At 43.8% G+C, this 25,752-nt stretch overlaps 1 protein-coding gene and 1 long non-coding RNA gene across 5 annotated transcripts in view; one reads left to right on the forward strand and one right to left on the reverse strand.

Annotated features, from left to right (window-relative positions):
• The window catches only part of DOCK9 (dedicator of cytokinesis 9), a 289,698-nt gene that overhangs the window by 125,950 nt on the left and 137,996 nt on the right, over window positions 1-25,752 (forward strand). For all 4 annotated transcript variants that reach the window (XM_040425282.1, XM_040425284.1, XM_040425283.1 and 1 more), the window contains exons 3-8: window positions 3,342-3,431; window positions 5,359-5,441; window positions 13,195-13,264; window positions 19,324-19,419; window positions 21,418-21,552; window positions 24,191-24,365. In XM_040425282.1, the coding sequence (XP_040281216.1) occupies window positions 3,342-3,431; window positions 5,359-5,441; window positions 13,195-13,264; window positions 19,324-19,419; window positions 21,418-21,552; window positions 24,191-24,365 (649 nt within the window). The remainder of the gene's footprint in view (window positions 1-3,341; window positions 3,432-5,358; window positions 5,442-13,194; window positions 13,265-19,323; window positions 19,420-21,417; window positions 21,553-24,190; window positions 24,366-25,752) is intronic.
• On the reverse strand, window positions 9,987-23,704 carry LOC120995838. The gene is made up of 3 exons (XR_005777682.1): window positions 23,674-23,704; window positions 19,083-19,085; window positions 9,987-10,149 (listed from the first exon to the last, which is right to left on the reverse strand). It is a non-coding gene; the product is annotated as an uncharacterized LOC120995838 (long non-coding RNA).

The raw sequence follows: 25,752 nt of genomic DNA on the forward strand, positions 1-25,752 counted from the left end.
ACTAGGGGGAGCTTATGGCATGGGGGGCTTATGGCACAGAGGACTGATGGCACTGGGGGGCTGATTGCACAGAGGACTGTTGGCACTGGGGGGAGCTGATTGCACAGAAGACTGATGGCACGGGGGGAGCTGATTGCACAGAAGACTGATGGCACGGGGGGAGCTGATTGCACAGAAGACTGATGGCACTAGGGGGAGCTTATGGCATGGGGGGCTTATGGCACTGGGGGGCTGATTGCACAGAGGACTGTTGGCACTGGGGGGAGCTGATGGCACAGACTACTGATGGCATGGGGGGAGCTGATGGAACTGGGGGGCTGATGGCACTGGGGGGAGCTGATGGCATGGGGTCTGATAATGGCACGGGGGGTCTGATGAGTTTTTATAAAGAAAAACATTCTTTAAATGTTTTTTCTTATTAGAGTACTCGATTAATCGATAGAATACTTGATTACTAAAATAATCGATAGCTGCAGCCCTACATTTTACTGACTGCTGGACAATCCCCTTGTATTGGTCATGTTCTTAACCCTACCTGACAAATGCGGACAGAGATGTTCTACCTATGTCTACACATAAACCGCTATCTGTATAACATAAATATGAAATGGCACATTCTACATTTATGTACAAAATGTTTGAGCACAACAAAAAGTATCGCTTCTTTTGTCTTCTGAAAATCTGTTCAATCCATTTCCTCGGTGAAAGCTTCCTGCTGATTATTTTTACCCCAGCTATTTGTTAACATAGCGATAACAATCTAAAAAATATGGTGGCCCTAGAAACAGGAAGCCAGGCCCTCCTGAGTACAAAGGTACTGGAAGTCCCTGCATCCGCCCTCTTGTAAAAAAAAAAAAAATAATAATAAAGTGCATGTAAAGAAGCACAAAAGACATACTTGTGCTATGCTGCGTGTTTGATGCATAAAACATCCCTGTGTATCCTAAATCTAATGAGTCATCTGGGGTTTTATTGGAATTCACACTAAATCCACCTATGACTACACACATATATTTCTAGCAGGCGGTTCACAATGCCTTTAGGATGTCCAACCTCAAGTCCATCTTTTTCCATTTAAAGCGGAAATGCATTCCAGCAAAGGGGGTGGGGGATGTCATTCCCGAGGAAAAGGTTTCCCTTGTGAAGGGTATATATATTAATGAAGGAATTATTTGTATATTATTTTTTCTTGATTAAGAAAATGCACAAGAGAGAAAAAAAATCAAAATTTTTGCCCAAACCATATTTGAACAAAGATTTGCGGATGTACGCAATTTTCCACCTTTGTCTGTGTTAAAAAAAAAGTGACCTAGGCTTAGTGGAAAAGGGGTGCAGCCACTACCCGTCTGACAACTTTACTATAATGTATGCCAGAAACTGGCATATATTTGATTTATTGATGCACGGACTACTAAAAGATGTACCAGTTTATTGAGAGGGCTCCCACCAGCTTTGGTGGTATCTGCTGGTCTCTGTCTCGCTGGAGTTATGACATGCCATACATATCAGCGGGGATGCTGTATGACACAAGACCTCTAAGGTTAGTGACTGGCTGCAGCAGTCATGTAGACGGATAGGTCATCATTGCTGCAGGCAAGTAAGTAAAGACTGTCTTGGAAGGTCCTGGATAGGGATGATCGAATAGAGCTTCGGATCCAAGATCTGAAGTGGATTCGCTCAAAAGTTCATTTTAAATCTGTACGGAGATCTGCACAGCATTAAAATGTATGGGCTCTGAGGGGAAATTCCCGAGAGACTTCAGTATTTGATTTTTCAACTTGAAAACCATTTTAAAACTTTGTTCCAAACGCCTTCGGATTCCTGTTTTAGTTTTCAATTTTAAAAATTGAATGCTGAAGTTATTCACTGAAGTCTCACAGGACTTTGTTAAAGGGAACCTGTCACCTGGATTTTGTGTATAGAGCTGATGACATGGGTTGCTAGATCGCCGATAGCACATCCACAATATCTATTCCCCATAGCTCTGTGTGCTTTTATTGTGTCAAAAAAAAAACGATTTTATATATATGTAAGTGAGGCTACTAATGTTTCCGGAGCCCAGCACCGCCCACTGTGAAGGAGCCCAGCACCGCCCCGCATCCTCCGAATCTCCTCCTTGCTCCCCAACGTCACAAAGCTAGAGCGCCGTAATCTCGCCATGCGATGTGCATGCGCAGTGTCGGCATAGTGTTCCTTCCCTGTACTGGCATCGGCCTCAGGGAACGAACTGTGCATGCGCTAGCTCGCGCATCGCGAGATTATGGCGCTCTAGCTTTGTGACGTTGGGGAGCAAGGAGGAGATTCGGAGTATGCGGGGATGTGCTGGGCTCCTTCACAGTGGGCGGTGCTGGGCTCAGAGTCAGAGAACGCTGGACTTATCTCTGACAGGACTCATCTAAGGTTAATTTACATATATATAAAATCGTTTTTTTACACCATAAAAGCACACAGAGCTATGGGGACTGGATATTGTGGATGTGCTAGCGGCCATCTAGCAGCTCATGTTCTCAACTCTATACTCAAAATCCAGGTGACAGGTTCCCTTCAATAACTCACTTCAACTCACCGGAGCGAGAGATTAATCTCCATACAGTATTTAAACAAAGTTTAGACCGAAGCGACTTCGGATCTAGTATCCGAAGCTCGCTCCGCTCAACACTAGTCCTGGAGTCGGACCCCCAGTAGTCAGACTGTAGATTATTGAAAAAAACTATTTAAAGGGCATCTGTCAGCAGGTAAAATCTGCTGACAGATGCCCTTTAAAGGGGTTTTCTGAGTTTTTTTTTACTGATAACCTATCCAGAGAAAAGGTTATCAGTATCTGATCCGTGGGGGTCCGACGCCCAGAACGCCCACCGATCAGCTGTTTGAGGTGGCAGTGGTGTTTGCAGTAGCACCACGGCCTTCTCTCAGCTTTCCCTAGGCCAGTGACGACACGTTCATCGGTCAGGTGGCCTAGGCACATCTTAGCCCCATAGAAATAAATGGGGCTTAGCTGCGATACTAAGCACAGCTGCTGTACTTGGTAAGCTGAGAGAAGGCTGCTGCCTACTGCCTTCTCAAACAGCTGATCAACAGAGGTCCTGGGTGTGGACCCCCACCAATCACATACTGATAACCTACCACCAGTAAAAAAAAAAAAAAAACTCTTGGAACCCCCTCCTTTTTTTTTTTTTTTTTACATCAAACTAGAAAACCTCTATATACACATTATTATAGTGAAAGCTAGTACTATACTTGCAATTGCCTTCCAAGAGGAAAACTGTCTTTTTGTTCTGTAACACTTTCTACACTTTCTGGAATGCTAATTGTGAAGGGTAACTGTCGTCTCTCCATCCTAGATTGCCACCTTAAGGAGACAGGGTCGATATATATGTTCCACCGTTCCTGACAATGCAGAGAAGGAGGCTCAGAGTCTGTTTGTCACTGAGGTAAGCTGGTCTTGTAACAACCCTTTCCCCCTAATGTAACATACTTTGTCTGTGGAGGCCGCCCTTGTCTTGCGTTAAACAAATAAACTTGGTCTTGGTATATTGCCTCAGTTTTCTCCTGGACACCGGTTTATAGTTTATTATTTCACTCCATGTTTATAAGGGCAGGGCTCTAAATCCTGTTTTCTTATATGAGGACTCTCGTAGAATGGCGCCACTCCTGTTTTGACACATGATGAATATAGTAAGACTGCACCTTGCCCCCCATTCCTATGCCAAGCTTCATGACCGCCATAGCGTGGTTGTATTTTCAGAACATGTCCTCTTCTGGGCTTTCTGTGACTGCTTGTAATCCAGTAAGCTCTAAGTGAGACGTGAATGTTTTCTTGACTGGGAAGCTAAGTAGTGGACCTTGCCCCGCTTAGGATGCAGTGTTTATAGCACTGTTATTTTTCTGGTAAACGTGAAGCCATTTGACTGCAATGTCTTTGTCGAATTGAAGATCTCTAGAGGGATGATCAGGACAAGTGGACGCAGTGGCTATTTTGCAACTTATTTTTAAGTTTTGAGAGTATTACTGAAAAAAAATGTTAAAAAAATTAAATATTAACCCATGATTGGAATTACTATTGCGTTTTTTTAAAACCTTGAATTCTATTGTCAATATATGTGCTCACATTTAGGCCTCATGCTCACGACCATACTTGCGATCACACATTTTTTGGCAGCCAATCCACATCTGGATTTTTTATGGATCCTATTCTGGTCCACACAGTGGATGAGAATAGTCATATCGGTCGATGAGAGTGAGAAAAATGCGGAGTGCGCACAGAAGAGATCCGTATTTTTCAGATTCGTGGTTCGCATACTGAGATACAGACACGGCCGTGTGCACTGAAATAAGGACCGAAGTATTGAATGATGCCTGTTAGTATTATCAGGGGTGTTTTGTGCTTTTTATTTTAATGGCCTCTACTCAGGTTAGGTCATTGAAGGAGACCACCACCCAGCCCCCCGCCAGTCATCTGTTCTAAAGTAACTGCACAGCTTCATGCATTGTGTATTGGACTGAGCTGTCACTGCTGTCCTGCTCCCATTCTTCAGAGCTCTTTGATTAGTAACTTCTGTATTGGGATCAGTATTTTTTTCCCATATTGCATATACAAAAAGAATCCGTATTATGGAGCCAAATTATCATCTCTTCAATCACCCTGAGCATGCTCCAAGCAGGCTGTTTAGCAATGTGTGATGAACTCCATGGAATTACATGGACTCAGGTCATCATGGATCCTGAATACGCAAGTGTGAATGATTCGCTATAAGCACTACTAAATGGGGTTTTCCATCAGGACAACCACAGTCTATATTTTGTTTTTGGGCATATGGGCATCATAGAGGGCAGTTTCCCACTTGAGAACCCCATTTAAGAGCCAGAATAGAGGCGACTCTGTAAGAGCAGCCCCCGTTCTGGCAATCCAGGCCTGTCCTTGCATTATGTGGTCGGCCAGCCTGTAATGCTACTTTTTAGGGCTCATGCACACAAATGCGTCCGTTCCGTTTTTCTGTGGAAATGACTCCATATCCATTCCGTGTCCGGATGGCTGGTTTGCAAAAAAATAGAACTTGTCCTATTATTGTCCGCATTACGGACAAGGATAGGGCTGTTCTAGGAGCTGGACGTTCCGTTCCGTGAAATGCAGAATGCACACAGCCAGTATCGTGTTTTGGGGATTCTAAATTTGCAGACCACTAAACACCCAACAGTCGTGTGCATGAGCCCTTACCTGCAGATGTGACTTTCTCTGGCGATAACAGCTGACTGCCGGGGGTTAGAGAAGCCAAACTTGTCATTTTAAAAATGGTTGATCTCTAAACCCAAAAGCACATGTGTACCGTCGATAAAGAGAACTTTTTTGTTTCCCATTAGTGCATCAAAACGTACAACTCGGATTGGCACGTTGTCACATATAAATATGAAGAGTACTCGGGAGATTTCCGACAGCTTCCAAGGTAAGTGCTTATCAGCTGACAGCTCCTGAATCCCCGGGATCCTCTTTTCCTTCCATCCTGACATGTTACTTTAATTCCTAGCAATAAATTAGCACATTTTTCCCTGCGGTCAGATGTAACAAATTGCTTATGAATCACATCCAGGATATCGTCTTCTATTAGGGCGCGGCAGAGGGAGGTTGGAACCTGCTGTGCAAGCGTTTTGTACTGGATGTATTGTGTACTGCTCTCAGACTACTATTGTGTATGTATAATATACACACGTGTGTGCACTTGGAGTATATTCAGAGCTGTATCCACTGTTCCATTAGTACTGGCTTCCGAGTGAAAAGTGATCGCATACACCAAGTATTAGCGCTCAGAAGTGCACAGAAACAAGAAAAACTAAAGAAAATAAGAAATTCTCGAAATTCTAGTCTTGGTCATGACTACATTTCACAGTCAATACACCGATGACCAGCAAACACTCGTTATCGCATATATATATCTCTCATGTTCAAGTTCAGAGGTCCTGTTTCAGATTTTGCATTGTGGTCTGCATAGCATATACTGATAAACCCTGAGGCCCCCCCCCCCCCCCCCCCATACTAGTAATCAGTGAGGAATGCCCAGTGATCATGCATTTTTCATACATTATTTTTTAATGAGAAAACCTCTTTAACCACCTCAGCCCCTATAGCTTAAACACCCTTAATGATTAGGCCACTTTTTACAATTCTGCACTACACTACTTTCACCGTTTATTGCTCGGTCATACAACTTACCACCCAAATGAATTTTACCTCCTTTTCTTCTCACTAATAGAGCTTCCATTTGGTGGTATTTCATTGCTGCTGGCATTTTTACTTTTTTTGTTATTAATCGAAATTTTACGATTTTTTTGCAAAAAAATGACATTTTTCACTTTCAGTTGTAAAATTTTGCAAAAAAAACGACATCCATATATAAATTTTGCTCTAAATTTATTGTTCTACATGTCTTTGATTAAAAAAAAAAGTTTGGGTAAAAAAAAAATGGTTTGGGTAAAAGTTATAGCGTTTACAAACTATGGTACAAAAATGTGAATTTCCGCTTTTTGAAGCAGCTCTGACTTTCTGAGCACCTGTCATGTTTCCTGAGGTTCTACAATGCCCAGACAGTACAAACACCCCACAAATGACCCCATTTCGGAAAGTAGACACCCTAAGGTATTCGCTGATGGGCATAGTGAGTTCATAGAACTTTTTATTTTTTGTCACAAGTTAGTGGAAAATTATGATTTTTTTATTTTATTTTTTCCTTACAAAGTCTCATATTCCACTAACTTGTGACAAAAAATAAAAAGTTCTATGAACTCACTATGCCCATCAGCGAATACCTTGGGGTGTCTTCTTTCCAAAATGGGGTCACTTGTGGGGTAGTTATACTCCCCTGGCATTCTAGGGGCCCAAATGTGTGGTAAGTAGTTTGAAATCAAAATGTGTAAAAAATGACCGGTGAAATCCGAAAGGTGCTCTTTGGAATGTGGGCCCCTTTGCCCACCTAGGCTGCAAAAAAGTGCCACACATGTGGTATCGCCATATTCAGGAGAAGTTGGGGAATGTGTTTTGGGGTGTCATTTTACATATACCCATGCTGGGTGAGATAAATATCTTGGTCAAATGCCAACTTTGTATAAAAAAATGGGAAAAGTTGTCTTTTGCCAAGATATTTCTCTCACCCAGCATGGGTATATGTAAAATGACATCCCAAAACACATTCCCCAACTTCTCCTGAGTACGGAGATACCACATGTGTGACACTTTTTTGCAGCCTAGGTGGGCAAAGGGGCCCATATTCCAAAGAGCACCTTTCGGATTTCACCGGCCATTTTTTACACATTTTGATTTTAAACTTCTTACAACACATTTGGGCCCCTAGAATGACAGGGCAGTATAACTACCCCACAAGTGACCCCATTTTGGAAAGAAGACACCCCCAGGTATTTCGTGATGGGCATAGTGAGTTCATGGAAGTTTTTATTTTTTGTCACAAGTTAGTGGAATATGAGACTTTGTAAGGAAAAAAAATAAATAAAAAATCATCATTTTCCGCTAACTTGTGACAAAAAATATAAAATTCTAGGAACTCGCCATGCCCCTCACGGAATACCTTGGGGTGTCTTCTTTCCAAAATAGTTATACTGCCCTGGCATTTTCCAGGGGCCCTAATGTGTGGTAAGTAGGTAAATGACCTGTGAAATCCTAAAGGTGCTCTTTGGAATGTGGGCCCCTTTGCCCACCTAGGCTGCAAAAAAGTGTCACACATGTGGTATCGCCGTATTCAGGAGAAGTTGGGCAATGTGTTTTGGGGTGTCTTTTTACATATACTCATGCTCGGTGAGAGAAATATCTCGGCAAAAGACAACTTTTCCCATTTTTTTATACAAAGTTGGCATTTGACCAAGATATTTATCTCACCCAGCATGGGTATATGTAAAATGACACCCCAAAACACATTGCCCAACTTCTCCTGAGTACGGCGATACCAGATGTGTGACACTTTTTTGCAGCCTAGATGCGCAAAGGGGCCCACATTCCTTTTATGAGGGCATTTTTAGACATTTGGATCCCAGACTTCTTCTCACGCTTTAGGGCCCCTAAAATGCCAGGGCAGTATAAATACCCCACATGTGACCCCATTTTGGAAAGAAGACACCCCAAGGTATTCAATGAGGGGCATGGCGAGTTCATAGAAATTTTTTTTTTCTCACAAAGTCTCCCTTTCCGCTAACTTGGGACAAAAATTTCAATCTTTCATGGACTCAATATGCCCCTCACGGAATACCTGGGGGTGTCTTCTTTCCGAAATGGGGTCACATGTGGGGTATTCATACTGCCCTGGCATTCTAGGGGCCCTAAAGCGTGAGAAGAAGTCTGGAATATAAATGTCTAAAAAATTTTACGCATTTGGATTCCGTGAGGGGTATGGTGAGTTCATGTGAGATTTTATTTTTTGACACAAGTTAGTGGAATATGAGACTTTGTAAGAAAAAAATAATAATTTCCGCTAACTTGGGCCAAAAAAATGTCTGAATGGAGCATTACAGGGGGGTGATCAATGACAGGGGGGTGATCAGGGAGTCTATATGGGGTGATCACCCCCCTGTCATTGATCACCCCCCTATAAGGCTCCATTCAGATGTCCGTATGTGTTTTGCGGATCCGATCCATGTATCCGTGGATCCGTAAAAATCATACGGACATCTGAATGCAGCCTGACAGGGGGGGTGATCAATGACAGGGGGGTGATCAGGGAGTCTATATGGGGTGATCACCCTTCCTGGAAGGCTCCAGGGAGACGCCTGTATGTGTTTTGCGGATCCGATCCATCTATCAGTGGATCCGTAAAAATCATGCGGACGTCTGAATGGAGCTTTACAGGGAGGTGATCAATGACGGGGGGTGATCAGGGAGTCTATATGGGGTGATCACCACAGTCATTGATCACGCCCCTGTAAGGCTCCATTCAGACGTCCGTATGCGTTTTGCGGATCCGATCCATCTATCAGTGGATCCGTAAAAATCATGCGGACGTCTGAATGGAGCTTTACAGGGGGGTGATCAATGACAGGGGGGTAATCAATGACAGGGGGGTGATCAGGGAGTCTATATGGGGTGATCACCACAGTCATTGATCACGCCCCTGTAAGGCTCCATTCAGACGTCCGTATGCGTTTTGCGGATCCGATCCATCTATCAGTGGATCCGTAAAAATCATGCGGACGTCTGAATGGAGCTTTACAGGGGGGTGATCAATGACAGGGGGGTAATCAATGACAGGGGGGTGATTAGGGAGTCTATATGGGGTGATCACCACAGTCATTGATCACGCCCCTGTAAGGCTCCATTCAGACGTCCGTATGCGTTTTGCGGATCCGATCCATCTATCAGTGGATCCGTAAAAATCATGCGGACGTCTGAATGGAGCTTTACAGGGGGGTGATCAATGACAGGGGGGTAATCAATGACAGGGGGATGATCAGGGAGTCTATATGGGGTGATCAGGGGCTAATAAGGGGTTAATAAGTGACAGGGGGGGGGTGTAGTGTAGTGTGGTGCTTGGTGCTACATATTGCTGAGCTATCTGTGTCCTCTGGTGGTCGATCCAAACAAAAGGGACCACCAGAGGACCAGGTAGCAGGTATATTAGACGCTGTTATCAAAACAGCGTCTAATATACCTGTTAGGGGTTAAGAAAAATCACATCTCCAGCCTGCCAGCGAACGATCGCCGCTGGCAGGCTGGAGATCCACTCGCTTACCTTCCGATCGTGTGAACGTGCGCGCCTGTGTGCGGGCGTTCACAGGAAATCTCGCGTCTCGCGAGAGGACGCACCGGCGCGTCCACCCAGAAGAGCAGGGCCGCCGCAAAGACGCAATCCTGCGTACGGCGGTCCTGAGGAGGTTAAAGGGCATCTGTCAGCAGATTTGTACCTGTGTCACTGGCTGACCCGTTACATGTGCACTTGGCAGCTGAAGGCATCTATGTTGGTCCCATGTTCATATGTGCCCTTACCGCTGAGAAGAAAATGATGTGTTATACATGCAAATTAGCCTCTAGGAGCAACAGGGGCATTGTCATTACACCTAGAGGCTCTGCTCTCTCTAACTGCTGCGCCCTCTGCACTTTGACAGGCCAGGCGTGATCACATTTTCCCTGCCTGTCCCTGTCAATCAAAGTGCAGAGGACTCAGCAGAGCCTCTAGGTGTAATGACAACGCCCCCGTTGCTCCTAGAGGCTCATTTGCATGTATTAAAACTTAATTTTTGTCAGCAATGCAAGCACATATAACCATGGGACCAACACAGATGCCTTCAGCTGCCAAGTGCACATATAACAGGTCAGCCGGTGTCGGGTACAAATCTGCTGACAGATGCCCTTTAAAACGTGGACATTATGCAGTCAGTGAGAATTTTCAGAATGTTTTCCATTTAGAAGTATATTTGATGATTTTTGCTCTTGCTCTTTTTGTCATGGATTTTTTAGAATTTTCTTTTCTGTATGAATATAATTAATCAGTGAGTTAACGAGTTCATGTTGGGTGTATCACTAATACATCTCCTCTGTCACCAGTCTATTTTTCTGTTCGGAGTATGGAATATATTATTACTGGAATCTACTAGGAGGCTCTGTATCCAAATGAAATGAATTGATCTTTGGTATGGAAGCTGTCTCACGAATCAGTGCAAGGAGCATGCAGTTAAAGGCTAATCAATGCCAGTCCTCTAGGAAATGGCTCCACTTCTCCAGAGATGGCTCTGGGCTTTAATCCCATTCTGGCCTTCAAATGATTGCTTTGTAGCCATAATGGTTAATGAAATCAGGTTTTGCTGCAGATTTTCTACAGTAACTGGTGATAAATTTAGACTTGTTCTTGCTGAGATTTTCAAGCTGAATGTGTTACATCTCATGCAGATTTTCAAACACCTACAACTTTGGAGTGACAAATAGTCACACGTCAGTCACATTGTTAAATGGCTGCCTTTCTTCATGTTTTACAGATCTGGAGCTGGAAATACTTTGATTGTTTTTGCAGGGAGGTAGTCCGATTTTTTTAAATGTCGGCTGGTGAGGGTTAATATGGTTTAGAGAAAGGAGTCTGATCATGTCAGGTAATGATCATGCCTGTAAATAGCCAGGAGCTTAGAAGGAAGGCATAGGCATGGTTTCTATAATGTGAACCATATCTACCCCTCCTAAAGAGCAGGGTTCTGATGAAAGTAAGCGTGGCCAGTTGGTAAGCAAATGGGTTCACATATATCCAGCCATCAGCTGCAGTTTTCCTCTGTAATAGTACAGAAGTATTAAAGGGGCTATCACACTCCTATAGTGCCCCCCAAAATGCCCGGGCACCTCATACAGGTTATACTTACCCTGCGCCCTGGCACCTGCGTCGCTCTTGATGCCCACACGGCTGCTGCGGCATCTGCCCATTGCGCGGATCAAAACATCCGGAGAGGGTGGCTGGTTAGCCAATAGCAGGTCGCGATGGGAACAAGCCTCCCTAGCATCACAGCTAAGCGCAGAGGAGATGTTTGTTCACAATTGACCATGGCATTTGAGGGTGCAAATGTCTGTGTTTGGCGTTATCGCCAATTACTAACATTATCTCCCCGTGTCTGCTTTGTAAAGCAATATCTTTAAAGATCCGACATGCGCTGCACATATACGGCACATGTTGGGAAGAGGTTAAATAGGACCTGTAACCTCTCCTAATATGTCTGTTTCAGCAGATAATTCCATTCTTTATGCAAAAGAATGAGAAGAATATGGCTGGGCCTACACCGGATCTTGTTGTGCAATTACCGATCACGGTGTAGCACTGCCTCCATTGAAGTGAATGGTGTCTCAGCACAACCCATAAGTTACCGTGACCCTCGAATTGTAAAATCCAGCTGTGCACAGCATTGACTTCAATAGCTGTAGTATTACAAAAAGGTGTGTGTGGCAGCTGAGATCTACATGTAGCCCCAGCCTTAAAGGGGAACTCTACTCTCTCGACATGTCTGTTTTAGTTCCCCATGCAATACTAACTATGTGTTGTGCCATTCCTCTGTTATTCCTACTAGAGGTTTATGAATGAATTTCCAGCAGTCTGCAATAAAGTAAAGGTTTTACCAGTTGGGGTTGTGCCCCTGACAACACTGATTGGATAGTGTCGGACTGTGCAGGGACACAACCCCAACTAGTAACAACCAGATGGACCTTTATTTCAGACTACTGACGTTTCATTCATAAATGGAAGAACAGCACAACATAGAGACATAAGAATAGATGCACAGTAAAAGAGTGGAAGGGTTGGAAAATGGGATTTTCATAAATCTTATTGCAAAATAATGCTTGTGTATGGTAATGCAGTGATTACATTTATTTAAGAAGAATTGGTGTTGCCCAGAAGGCAAGAATTCAATGTTTTAAATCTGCCCGGAAGCACTTCCAGTTTCCAGGAATTGTTTTTGATGATGGTGATTACCTGTATTCTATCCTTAAACAGTAATCATAAGAGACTTGGTAGGAAACTGGGGGTAGTATGTCAGCTAGTAACACAGTCATGATAGTGATTTAGCAGTAGAATTACAATTTTCAGTTGAGGGGGGGGGGGGGGGGGGCTCGTGTATGTTCTCAGAAATGGTAATAAACTGTTTTATCCATTGTTGCTCATGCACATGACCGTGTCTGTTTCCCAGTCTGCAAATCCCTGATCCACAAAATCCGGATGCTGTCCGTGTGACGTCCACCTTTTTAGTTTTTTTTTTTTGTGAACTTCAGTGGGTCTGTGGTCTGCATTTTGCGGACATGTTATTTTTGCAGAACGGACATAAGTGTGCTTTCCGCATCTGTATGTCAGTTCAGCAAAAAGATAGAACATGCCCTGCACTTGACCATGGACCCATTGAAGTAAACAGGTCTGCAAACAATGTGGATGCAACACGGACGGTATCTGAATTTATTGATCCGCAATTTGTGGGCCGCAAAATAAATACAATCGTGTGCATGAACCTAACACTAAATGGTGTTACTTTCCATTTGATATTTGTGCATGGCAGTCATTTCTGAGTACAGATTGACTTGTTATTCTTATTTCATTGGCATTTTATAGTAGCCCTTTTATTTAAAGGGTTTTTCCAGATTTGACAATTTTCCTAGTTTTCATCCCTGTGCAGTCAGTCAAAGTAAATGACCCCCGTGTTTTACCTTATGTACAGTATAAAGCTTTATTCTCCTTTTCATAGCAAAGGGACCAAGCCTGAAAAGCTTCCAGTCCATGTGTACGAAGTGGATGAAGATGCAGACAAAGACGAGGTGGGTCCATAATGACATTATTTATCTACTGTGTTAACAAATGTGGATCTATGAAACCATGTAAACCAAAGCTTGGGCCATATTGATGCATTTCCAAAATGTTCTCCCCGTGACACACTCTCCACATTACAAGCAATATAAATAATGGCTTCTGTAGGCCCGTTATTGGAGTTCATGTGTACCAATTCATAGTCCATGACAAGGTATCTATTGCATCTTTGCTGCAGAGGTTCTGTGTCACGATGACCAACATGTGGCCATGGAGAACTGGTCAGATCTGTAGGGACCTTTTGATCCCTTAGTGTTCCTCACTTGGTGACCATGTTTTTAAGGGCTGAAACTTCGACTGCTGAAGATAAGAACGTTGGTAATGATTTTACTAACAGAGATGTGAACGTTTGGAACATGCTTTCATCTGTAATGGCAGGAACACATTCATTGATGGATGCGGCTATGCTAAATAATTCATTCCATTTCCTGGTTAAAAAGAAAGGCCGTGTCTGTGTGGATTGCTATCTGGCTGTGTCTTGGTGGGAAACATTCTGCTGCCGTTTTCAAGCATTAATACTAAACAGTCTAGTAAAAATAAAAAGTTCCTCTTACTCAGCAGATCAATGTTATGTCGCTTCAGATGCCTCCTCCTGCCTAGGTGCCATTCTCTGCCTGTCCTGAAATGATCTTTTCCTACCTTCTTGTTTCTGCTGTTTTTAAGGGTTAAAATGCTAGCCTTTGAATTAATAAGGGCAAGTAGTGCCCGAATCTTCGGCTGCTGAATGAAGTTCACAGATGCTCAGGATGTGGATTTGCTGTCACTGGAATACCTTTACTTGCTGTGTGAGGGTAACGGCAGATGACTCATGTGGTATACAGTTGCAAGAAAAAGTATGTGAACCCTTTGGAATGATCTGGATTTCTGCACAAATTGGTCATAAAATGTGATCTGATCTTCATCTAAGTCACAACAATAGACAATCACAGTCTGCTTAAACTAATAACACACAAATAATTAAATGTTACTATGTTTTATTGAACACACCATGTAAACATTCACAGTGCAGGTGGAAAAAGTATGTGAACCCTTGGATTTAATAACTGGTTGAACGTCCTTTGGCAGCAATAACTTCAACCAAACGTTTCCTGTAGTTGCAGATCAGATGTGCACAACGGTCAGGAGTAATTCTTGACCATTCCTCTTTACAGAACTGTTTCAGTTCAGTGATATTCTTGGGATGTCTGGTGTGAATCGCTTTCTTGAGGTCATGCCACAGCATCTCCATCGGGTTGAGGTCAGGACTCTGACTGGGCCACTCCAGAAGGTGTATTTTCTTCTGTTTAAGCCATTCTGTTGTTGATTTACTTCTATGCTTTGGGTCGTTGTCCTGTTGCAACACCCATCTTCTGTTGAGCTTCAGCTGGTGGACAGATTGCCTTAAGTTCTCCTGCAAAATGTCTTGATAAACTTGGGAATTCATTTTTCCTTCGATGATAGCAATCCATCCAGGCCCTGACGCAGCAAAGCAGCCCCAAACCATGATGCCCCCACCAGCATACTTAACAGTTGGGATGAGGTTTTGATGTTGGTGTGCTGTGCCTCTTTTTCTCCACACATAGTGTTCTGTGTTTCTTCCAAACAACTCAACTTTGGTTTCATCTGTCCACAGAATATTTTGCCAGTACTGCTGTGGAACATCCAAGTGCTCTTGTGCAAACTGTAAACGTGCAGCAATGGTTTTTTTGGACAGCAGTGGCTTCCTCTGTGGTATCCTCCCATGAAATCCATTCTTGTTTAGTGTTTTACGTATCGTAGATTCGCAAACAGGGATGTTAGCATATGCCAGAGACTTTTGTAAGTCTTTAGCTGACACTCTAGGATTCTTCTTCACCTCATTGAGCAGTCTGCGCTGTGCTCTTGCAGTCATCTTTACAGGACGGCAACTCCTAGGGAGAGTAGCAGGAGTGCTGAACTTTCTCCATTTATAGACAATTTGTCCTACCGTGGACTGATTAACAGCAAGGCTTTTGGAGATACTTTTATAACCCTTTCCAGCTTTATGCAAGTCAACAATTCTTAATTGTAGGTCTTCTGAGAGCTCTTTTGTGCAAGGCATCATTCACATCAGTTAATGCTTGTTGTGAAAAGCAAACCCAGAACTGGTGTGTGTTTTTTATAGGGCAGGGCAGCTGTAATCAACACCTCCAATCTCATCTCATTGATTGGACTCCAGTTCCTCACTCCAATTAGCTCTTGGAGATGTCATTAGTCTAGGGGTTCACATACTTTTTCCACCTGCACTGTGAATGTTTACATGGTGTGTTCAATAAAAACATGGTAACATTTAAATCTTTGTGTGTTATTAGTTTAAGCAGACTGTGATTGTCTATTGTTGTGACTTAGATGAAGATCAGATCACATTTTATGACCAATTTGTGCAGAAATCCAGATCATTCCAAAGGGTTCACATACTTTTTCTTGCAACTGTATGTGTGGACAGTCCTTGGTAGTTCACATATGGAAGTAATGATGGAAAAGTGGAGGTTACCTTGTATCTGACCCCTCTACTGAACCATCTAGTGCAGTATAGATCGGTTATGTGCATGTTGTGGACCACTCTCTTGGGTGTATACAATTTACATTTGCAGGTCCTTTAAGTACATTCTAGTATATTCCATTTGTTACTCTTTTTTTTAATATACTTAGTTACTGAAACATCTTCATATGTGTTTAGGCTGTGTTGAAATCTGCATTGTGGTTTCCATTGATGTGCATACTACAACTCAATGCTGGATCCACACAGTAGACTCCAGCAGCAACCAACGGATCCCATTAACTTTACGATGGAGTCTGTCATGGCATAGACCTATTGATGAGAAAATAATGATTTATGCATTGCTATTCTTCCCATCCAAAACGATGGCATGTGCTACAGAGGCTAATAATGAGCTTACATCGCAGATGTGAACAGAGCCTCAAAGTAAGAGCCTTAAATAGGTCTGCCCATCTGGGACTTTGATTACATATGGCTAGGATATGCCATCCGTATCAAACAGGTGGGGGTCCTATTTCTCGGACCCACTTTTCTCTCTAGAACAGAAGGCCCTGAAGTGAAGAGAGAGCAGCTGTGTATGTGTGGCCGCTACAAGAATCTCGAAAATAGCTAAGTGCCAGCTTGGCTATTTCCACCAGTCTCATAGTGGGGAATGGAGAGGTGGCCGCACTTGAGCGGTGTGCTCGCTCCTTCTTTTTTCAGAACTCCCATAATGATGAATGGAGAGCATCTCACACAACTGCCAGTCATATGTTTCAGGCCGTGGAGCCATGTCTGAGTTGATGTAGTTGGTGCACAGAACCACTGGTAGAGAAACACAGATGTAAACTCTAGATGTTCAAAAATGGTAGGTAAACGATATAAATTCAGTTGATTGTACATTGTAATGCTAACATTTTGGCTTATCTGGTTGAATTAGTCTTGGTAGAAGTCTATTAAGCAGTTTTAAATTATGCAGCAATTCTATATAAAATTCTGAATAATTACTCAAAAAGGTAATGTGTGATTACAGGTTAAGATTAGTTATGGGGTACCAAGAATATTTCTCCTCCTGTCTGTTGAGCACTATTTTTTCTAAGGTGCCTTCATTTGTAAAATGGTCTCAAAAGATATAAATTTTAATTAAATTTTTTTTGTTTTGAATTAGCTTTTGGTTATATTTAGTTTTAGATGGCATTTTAAGTGATTTTATGCATGCATTTGAAATTTAATCAATGACCTTTTTACCTAGAAGCACAAGTGTTTACTGTAAGACAGGCCATTAAAAATGAATGTGGCACACAGAAGGTCAGAATGCATGACATTGAAAGAAAATGTCAGAAATCACTTTTGCGAAAAAAAAAGGTGATAATGTTTTATGTATTTTAATGGATGCTTTTCTTAACTGGCTGAACTAATGTTACACGCTTGCAATGTTAGCCGATCAATAAAGCATACTATTTAAAGCCTTATGCACACGACGTTGGTTTGGTCCACGTCCAATCCGCTTTTTTGGGCTGATCACATGCAGACCAATTTCTTTTCTACAAATGCAGATGGCGTGCTGCCCACATCCATGTGGCCATTCTGCAAATTATAGAGCATGTTCTACACTTCTCCATTTTGAAGACAGGAATAACCAGTTCTTGTAAAAATAAAAAATAAAAAGCATGCACACGGCCGTTATCCATATTTTGCACTTGCACGGTTTGTGGAACACTAAATAGATACAGGTCTCATGCACACGACCATAGGTACCAAGCACAGCTGCTTGCGAATGGAGAGCGCTATGTTTGGTAAGCTGCAAGGAGGTTGCCGTGCTCACTGGAGCGCTGCAGCCTCCTCAGACAGGTGCTCAGCGGAGGTGCTGGGTGTCAGACCCCCACCATTCTGATATGGATGGCCTATCCTGAAGGTAGGTCATCCATGCGAGAATCTCGGAAAACCCCTTTAAACCCATCCCGTGAGAAGGGACGAAAATGCCATCTTAGGGCTCTTTCACACTTGCGTTGTTCTGTTCCGGCATAGAGTTCCGTCGTCGGGGCTCTATGCCGGAAGAATCCTGATCAGTATTGTCCCCATGCATTCTGAATGGAGAGAAATCCGTTCAGGATGCATCAGGATGTCTTCAGTTCCGGACCGGAACATTTTTTGGCCGGAGAAAATACCGCAGCATGCTGCGCTTTTTGCTCCGGTCAAAAATCCTGAACACTTGCCGCAAGGCCGGATCCGGAATTAATGCCCATTGAAAGGCGTTAATCCGGATCCGGCCTTAAGCTAAACGTCGTTTCGGCGCATTACCGGATCCGACGTTTAGCTTTTTCTGAATGGTTACCATGGCTGCCAGGACACTAAAGTCCTGTTTGCCATGGTAAAGTGTAGTGGGGAGCGGGGGAGCAGTATACTTACCGTCCGTGCGGCTCCCGGGGCGCTTCAGAGTGACGTCAGGGCGCCCCACGCGCATGGATGACGTGATCGCATGGGGCGCTCTGACGTCATTCTGGAGCGCCCCGGGAGCCGCACTGACGGTAAGTATACTGCTCCCCACTACTACTATGGCATCCAGGACATCAGTCTTCAAATGCTTTCAGTTCACTTGCAGTATTACTGATCCCGCGGGCACCTCCGGCAAATGGAGTACACGACGGATCCAGACAACGCAAGTGTGAAAGAGGCCTTAGCCAGAAAGTACAATGTAACTAGTGAACCTATGAGGCTGATTTCCCGTACAGCCTGGCTCTTGTCTGATCGATGCAGCCAGTATTGATCTATTCATCTAATTGATCCCTTCCCTCAGCCTTGTTATTAATACACCTACATACAACGGGCTCAATGACCAAAACGATACAAATGGGTCTTATCCCTATATATAAACATCCACTCCAAAAGATATAACACCACAAAACAATATCAATAAAAAAAAAATCATGATCTTTATTAAATCACCATATTAAATCGTTAAAATACAGACACAACCTGCATTAAATGTGGTGTCATGCTGGAAATACATAAAATTTAATAGGGGAACTAAGACCGCTGTGTAAACCAATTCCAACTCGCCCCACAGCAGCACTAAATAAGAAAACACTGCGCAAGTATTCCATAAGTATAGAGCAGGAGGAGCTGAGCAGATTGATAAATAGTTTTATGGGAACGGAATCAGTAAAACTTGTAATTTAATCATTTATATTCCTGCCCATTCTGGTCTTTGAAGTCCAGGAGGCGGCCCTATCAGTGACTGACATCTATCTGTGTATACACAGTCATAGAGGGAAGGCTGTCACTGCTAGGACCGTCTCCTAGACTTCAAAGACCAGAATGATCAGACTATACATCCTCCTGATCTAGAACCTGCTGCCTGCGCCATGTTCAACGTGACAGGTTCTGACCTCCAGCTACAGAATGCTCTTGGTGTACCTCTATTGTTATTAAACAGTTTATACTATAATGCCACTACCAATAGGTAAAATGAATGCTGCATAAAATATGATGACACATGGGACCTTTACTAACAGAAGGGTGTTTTGTTTTTAGGACGCGGCCTCCCTCGGCTCACAAAAAGGGGGGATCACCAGACAGGGGTGGCTGTACAAAGGAAACATGAACAGTGCAATAAGCGTCACCATGAGGGTGAGTATGTATATTGTATTAGATACCACATGCAAAATTTCTCTGAGCTATTGAGTGAAGAGCTGTCTCCAGAGGTGGTAGCTAAACGGTCTCCCTCGCTGCCTCAGCGATGATTGTAACCTCATCACTATCATTTATAGCAACTTAGAGTGGACTTTCCTGACCTACAGACAGGGCCCATGGTGCCATTATGGGAGCCTGTCATCAACACCTCCAATACACCAGGACCAAGTTCAAGTATGTATTGCTCATCTGAGTACTAACAAATGTCTGTTTCAGAAGTTCATTTCTCCTTTTTGCAGTTTTTACATTTTCTAAAATATGCAAATGAGCGTTTCCCTGCACCAAGGGGGTACAAAAGATCCCCTCCTTCAGTCTCTCATGCTTGCATGTCCTTCAAACTACAAAGAGTGGCTAGGAGGCCGAAGGAGGAGATGTTTCGTACACCAAGGGCAGCACAAACCCCCTCAGTGCAGGGAACGGCTCATTTGTATGTTTTAAAAAAACTCAGTCTGGAAAAAAAGAGAAATGAACCTTTAAAATAAATAGGGGGAGATTTATGAAGATCAGTCTTGATATCCCCTGCGCTGCCTAAGGATGTGCTTGATTTATGGCAGACTCACGCCTCCTCATAAATTCGGCGCATCTTCCGGAGGTCTGTGTGCCTAAACTGAAATCTAGGACATCACCTTTCAGTCTGCATTTACACCAGAAAACTGCCTGCTGGCCCAGCCCCCTTCCCACCCTCTCCAGACCCCCTTACCACCCTGACCACACCCCCTTACCACCCTGACCACACCTCCTTACCACCCTCTCCAGACCCCCTTACCACCCTGACCACACCTCCTTCACACCCTCTCCAGACCTCCTTCCCACCCTCTCCAGACCCCCTTACCACCCTGACCACACCTCCTTCCCACCCTCTCCAGACCCCCTTACCACCCTGACCATACCTCCTTCCCACCCTCTCCAGACCCCCTTCCCATCCTGACCACACCTCCTTCCCACCCTCTCCAGACCCCCTTCCCATCCTGACCACACCTCCTTCCCACCCTCTCCAGACCCCCTTACCACCCTGACCACACCTCCTTCCCCCCCTCTCCAGACCCCCTTACCACCCTGACCACACCTCCTTCCCACCCTCTCCAGACCCCCTTACCACCCTGACCACACCTCCTTCCCACCCTCTCCAGACCCCCTTACCACCCTGACCACACCTCCTTCCCACCCTCTCCAGACACCCTTACCACCCTGACCACACCTCCTTCCCACCCTCTCCAGACCCCCTTCTCACCCTGACCACACCTCCTTCCCACCCTCTCCAGACCCCCTTCTTGGAAAGTGCCATGAGCGATGTAGAAACACAAGTTACGACTGCATTTTAGAGGTCACAAGTACTGGGTTTGCAACTTTTTTCTGCCATAAAACTGGCGCATCGAATGATAAATCTCCCCCATAGTTCTTTGCACTCAGGTGAACAATACATATGTGAACTTGGGATCAGTTTATTAAAGAGGTTATCCGGGCTTTTAATATTGATGACCTATCCTCAGGATAGGTCATCAATCTCAGATCGGTGGAGGTCCACAGATCAGCTGTATGAGCAGACGGTGGTGTGCATGTGCCGTCTTCCTGCTCGCCGCTGCTTACCAGCAGGAAGAGAGACTGGAGACAGCACGTGCCCAATGCGCACAGTCTCCTCATACTGCTGATCGGCGGGGGTGCCGGGTGTCAGACCCCCATCGATCTGATACTGATGACCTATCCTGAGGATAGGTCATCAATATTAAATGCCCGAAGAACCCCTTTAAAGGTGCTGCTGACATGCTCCCTTTAACAAGTCCGTCTTTTATATTCTGTCTCATGAAACTACTGTATTTTCCTAATTTGACCATCAGCAAGAGCTTTCCTTTGCAATGTCATTTAGTGGATTAATAAAGCTTACTTGTGGCATTTGGCCGGGTCAGTAAGTGGAAATAACTTTTTTTTTTCTTTCAGTCTTTCAAAAGGAGGTTTTTCCACCTTATACAACTTGGCGATGGATCATATAACTTAAATTTCTATAAAGATGAGAAAATCTCAAAAGAACCAAAGGGGTCGATATTCCTTGATTCTTGCATGGGTGTTGTACAGGTAAATGTCATTCAAACTGTTTGGTTGGCACTGGTTTTGCGCTATGGCACTTCTAACCTGCAGCCGCCGTCAGGACCCACTTTTTGGTCTAATGGTTGTGGATCATGACCTGCTTTGTGAATGAAAATGCAGGAACTATTCCTATCTACAGTACCTTATGCTGATTTATATTCAAGCCAGCTCTACAAGCTACAGATCAGCCACATCTGGGGAGGCGTTCACTGCAGGCTTCGGCCACTTTCACACGGGCGAGTTTTCCGCATGGGTGCAATGCGTGACCTGCACGCATAGCGCCCGCACTGAATCCTGACCCATTCATTTCAATGGTCTGTGTACATGAGCGTTTTTTTTTCACACATCAGTTCTGCGTTGCATGAAAAACGCAGCTCTGGCCCCATAAAAGTGAATAGGGCTTCAGTGAAAAACGCATTGCATCTGGAAACAAGTGCGGATTCAATGCGTTTTTCACTGATGATTGCTAAGAGATGTTGTTTGTAAACCTTCAGTTTTTTTATCACGCGCTTGAAAAACGCATCAAAACGCATTGCACTCACGCGGAAAAAACTGAACGCAATCGCAGATAAAACTGACTGAATTTGCTTGCAAAATGGTGCGAGTTTCACTGATCGCATCCAGAGCCAATCCATTACGCTCGTGTGAAAGGGGCCTAAGTTATTCCAACCATTTATGTTGATATTTTCATAATTTTTTCTTTAGCTGCATCCCTCCTCTTTAGCCATATATTTTATGTCATTGAGTTGTACTATGCATTTTATGTTGCATTTTGTTGGAGTACATTGCTGCCATGGGAAGACTGACGCATTCTCTACCTTCACATGCTGCATTTTCTTATGCATATTAATTAGAAGCAATGTCTGCTCGGAAGGCAGAGTCCTGCGGGCTTCTGAATTGTTTGGAGGAGAGGAAGGTGCAGCCAGCGCTGAGCGCATATCTGGCAGACGTTTTCGTGTCTGAGAATGAAGGTGTCCTCTGGGGGCTGGGAGTGTTACATTTTCTTAGCAACATGTTGAGTTCAGGAAGTGTTTGCTGTTTTTTCTGCACTTGGCACTCGCCCATATTTTTAGAGTAAAATCTGAAAAAACCCCACCTCTAACCTTGCTGTGCATTCTTAATAGGTTACATGCAGGCTGCTGGTCCACGTGGGATTACTGACGCGGGGTGAACATTCTTAGCCACAGATTATATGCATTTGTATGTACATTAGGGCCGGCGCTCGCTGGAACGTTACACTCATGTTTGCCCCCACACACTACAAATGTTATTATAAAGATAATACAAGATGTATTTCACACATTCACATATAGATTTAATTTCCTGCCCGACTTCTTAGTAGTTCACGGAAGCCTTTTTTTTCTGACACTTCTCATCCAGTTAACACCTCTATAGTCATGTACTGTAGACAGTCATGGAGCAGCTGTATTAAAGGGAAGGTGTCGGCCCTAGGGCTACACTGTGACCATGAATTGTGTTTGACTTGCATACAGCATAGGAGTTGTGCGACTATTTTGTGTGTGATTTGGTTGCAAGTCGCATGCGTTTTAGGATTTATGAAACTCAGTAGGGCTTGTACACAACTGTGATGGAGGCTTCATTATGGACCTCTGTCGCACTTGCAGGGTCATTCAAAAATATCGAGCAAAAATGTCCTACGCACAGGACTGTTTTGTCCAGTAAAATGATGGGCTCACTGACGGACCCCATTAGTCATTTAGGGTCAGCTATGTTCTGGCTCTGGCAGTTCTGTTATTTTTGCTGTTCTGCTCCTGTCACCAAGCAGAATCATTAATGGTGATATGGATGCTACCTTAGACACTTAAAGGGCATCTGTCAGCAGATTTCTCCCTATGAAACTGGCTGACTTGTTACATGTGCGCTTGGCAGCTGAAGACATCTGTGTTGGTCCTATCTTCATATATGCCCGCATCGCTGAGAAAAATGACATTTTAACATGTAAACGAGCCTCTAGGTGCAACGGGGGCGTTGTCATTACACCTAGAGGCTCAGCTCTCTGTGCAACTGCCGCATCCTCTCCACTCTGACAGGACCAGGCAGTGTAAACTTCATGGCGCCTGGCCTTGTCAATCAAAGTGGAGAGGGCACAGCAGCTGCAGAGAGAGCAGAGCCTCTAGGTGTAATGGCAATGTCCCCGTTGCTCCTAGAGGCTCATTCAGCTGCCAAGTGCACATGTAACAGGTCAGCCAGTTTCATAGGTACAAATCTGCAGACATGGCTCAGTGAGTCGTATGCAACTTACATTAAATCCTGTGCTGGCAAAGATGCAGATGACTTGTAGTCTGCAACCAAAAATCCAGCAGGTTTGCATTATTATTTTTTTTTTGCAACCTTCTTGTCTCATTGATTGTTGCACCTTTCATACCACTAATTGCAGTATCTTAATGCCACTTTGCGATCTTTATGCCACGTGACCATAGTAGCCATAGCCTAATGTGTCATTTGCAATTTCATAGTAAACGGCCTGACATCCCATACTCAAGGCTTTACTAGCAGTTACATGATGTCATTTTGATACTCCGTATGCAGCATTGTATTTAGGTGTCTCATTAAAGTTCTTCCACAGCTAGTTCTGGAAAATAAATCTGTTACTTGATTTCTTTAGAACAACCGAGTGCGGCGCTTTGCCTTTGAGTTAAAGATGCAAGACAAAAGCAGCTATCTACTCGCTGCAGACAGCGATGCTGAAATGGAGGAGTGGATCAGCACTCTTAATAAAATTTTACAACTGAACTTTGAAGCTGCTATGCAAGAGAAGAGAAATGGAGAATCCCATGAAGGTCCAGTATATTTGGTGAACACTATATAAAGGTTGTGCTTTGAATTGTAAAATTGAATAGGACTATCTTTGTAGTCGGGTCGCCCCACTCGCAGACTGTCCTTCCTAATCAGGTGCTCGGCAGCGTGGGAAATGCTGCAGAACTCCAAACGGTAGCGGAATAGTCCAGCACTCTCGTAGGATCAGTAACCACAGCTGCTTCATTTCTATAAAGGAGAACATCTTCAGAAAATGAACAGCATACAGGGAGTGCAGAATTATTAGGCAAGTTGTATTTTTGAGGATTAATTTTATTATTGAACAACAACCATGTTCTCAATGAACCCAAAAAACATATTAATATCAAAGCTGAATATTTTTGGAAGTAGTTTTTAGTTTGTTTTTAGTTTTAGCTATTTTAGGGGGATATCTGTTTGTGCAGGTGACTATTACTGTGCATAATTATTAGGCAACTTAACAAAAAACAAATATATACCCATTTCAATTATTTATTTTTACCAGTGAAACCAATATAACATCTCAACATTCACAAATATACATTTCTGACATTTAAAAACAAAAACAAATCAGTGACCAATATAGCCACCTTTCTTTGCAAGGACACTCAAAAGCCTGCCATCCATGGATTCTGTCAGTGTTTTGATCTGTTCACCATCAACATTGCGTGCAGCAGCAACCACAGCCTCCCAGACACTGTTCAGAGAGGTGTACTGTTTTCCCTCCTTGTAAATCTCACATTTGATGATGGACCACAGGTTCTCAATGGGGTTCAGATCAGGTGAACAAGGAGGCCATGTCATTAGATTTTCTTCTTTTATACCCTTTCTTGCCAGCCACGCTGTGGAGTACTTGGACGCGTGTGATGGAGCATTGTCCTGCATGAAAATCATGTTTTTCTTGAAGGATGCAGACTTCTTCCTGTACCACTGCTTGAAGAAGGTGTCTTCCAGAAACTGGCAGTAGGACTGGGAGTTGAGCTTGACTCCATCCTCAACCCGAAAAGGCCCCACAAGCTCATCTTTGATGATACCAGCCCAAACCAGTACTCCACCTCCACCTTGCTGGCGTCTGAGTCGGACTGGAGCTCTCTGCCCTTTACCAATCCAGCCACGGGCCCATCAAGACTCACTCTCATTTCATCAGTCCATAAAACCTTAGAAAAATCAGTCTTGAGATATTTCTTGGCCCAGTCTTGACGTTTCAGCTTGTGTGTCTTGTTCAGTGGTGGTCGTCTTTCAGCCTTTCTTACCTTGGCCATGTCTCTGAGTATTGCACACCTTGTGCTTTTGGGCACTCCAGTGATGTTGCAGCTCTGAAATATGGCCAAACTGGTGGCAAGTGGCATCTTGGCAGCTGCACGCTTGACTTTTCTCAGTTCATGGGCAGTT

Source organism: Bufo bufo, chromosome 3 (assembly GCF_905171765.1).
Source record: "Bufo bufo chromosome 3, aBufBuf1.1, whole genome shotgun sequence".
Taxonomy (NCBI): domain Eukaryota; kingdom Metazoa; phylum Chordata; class Amphibia; order Anura; family Bufonidae; genus Bufo; species Bufo bufo.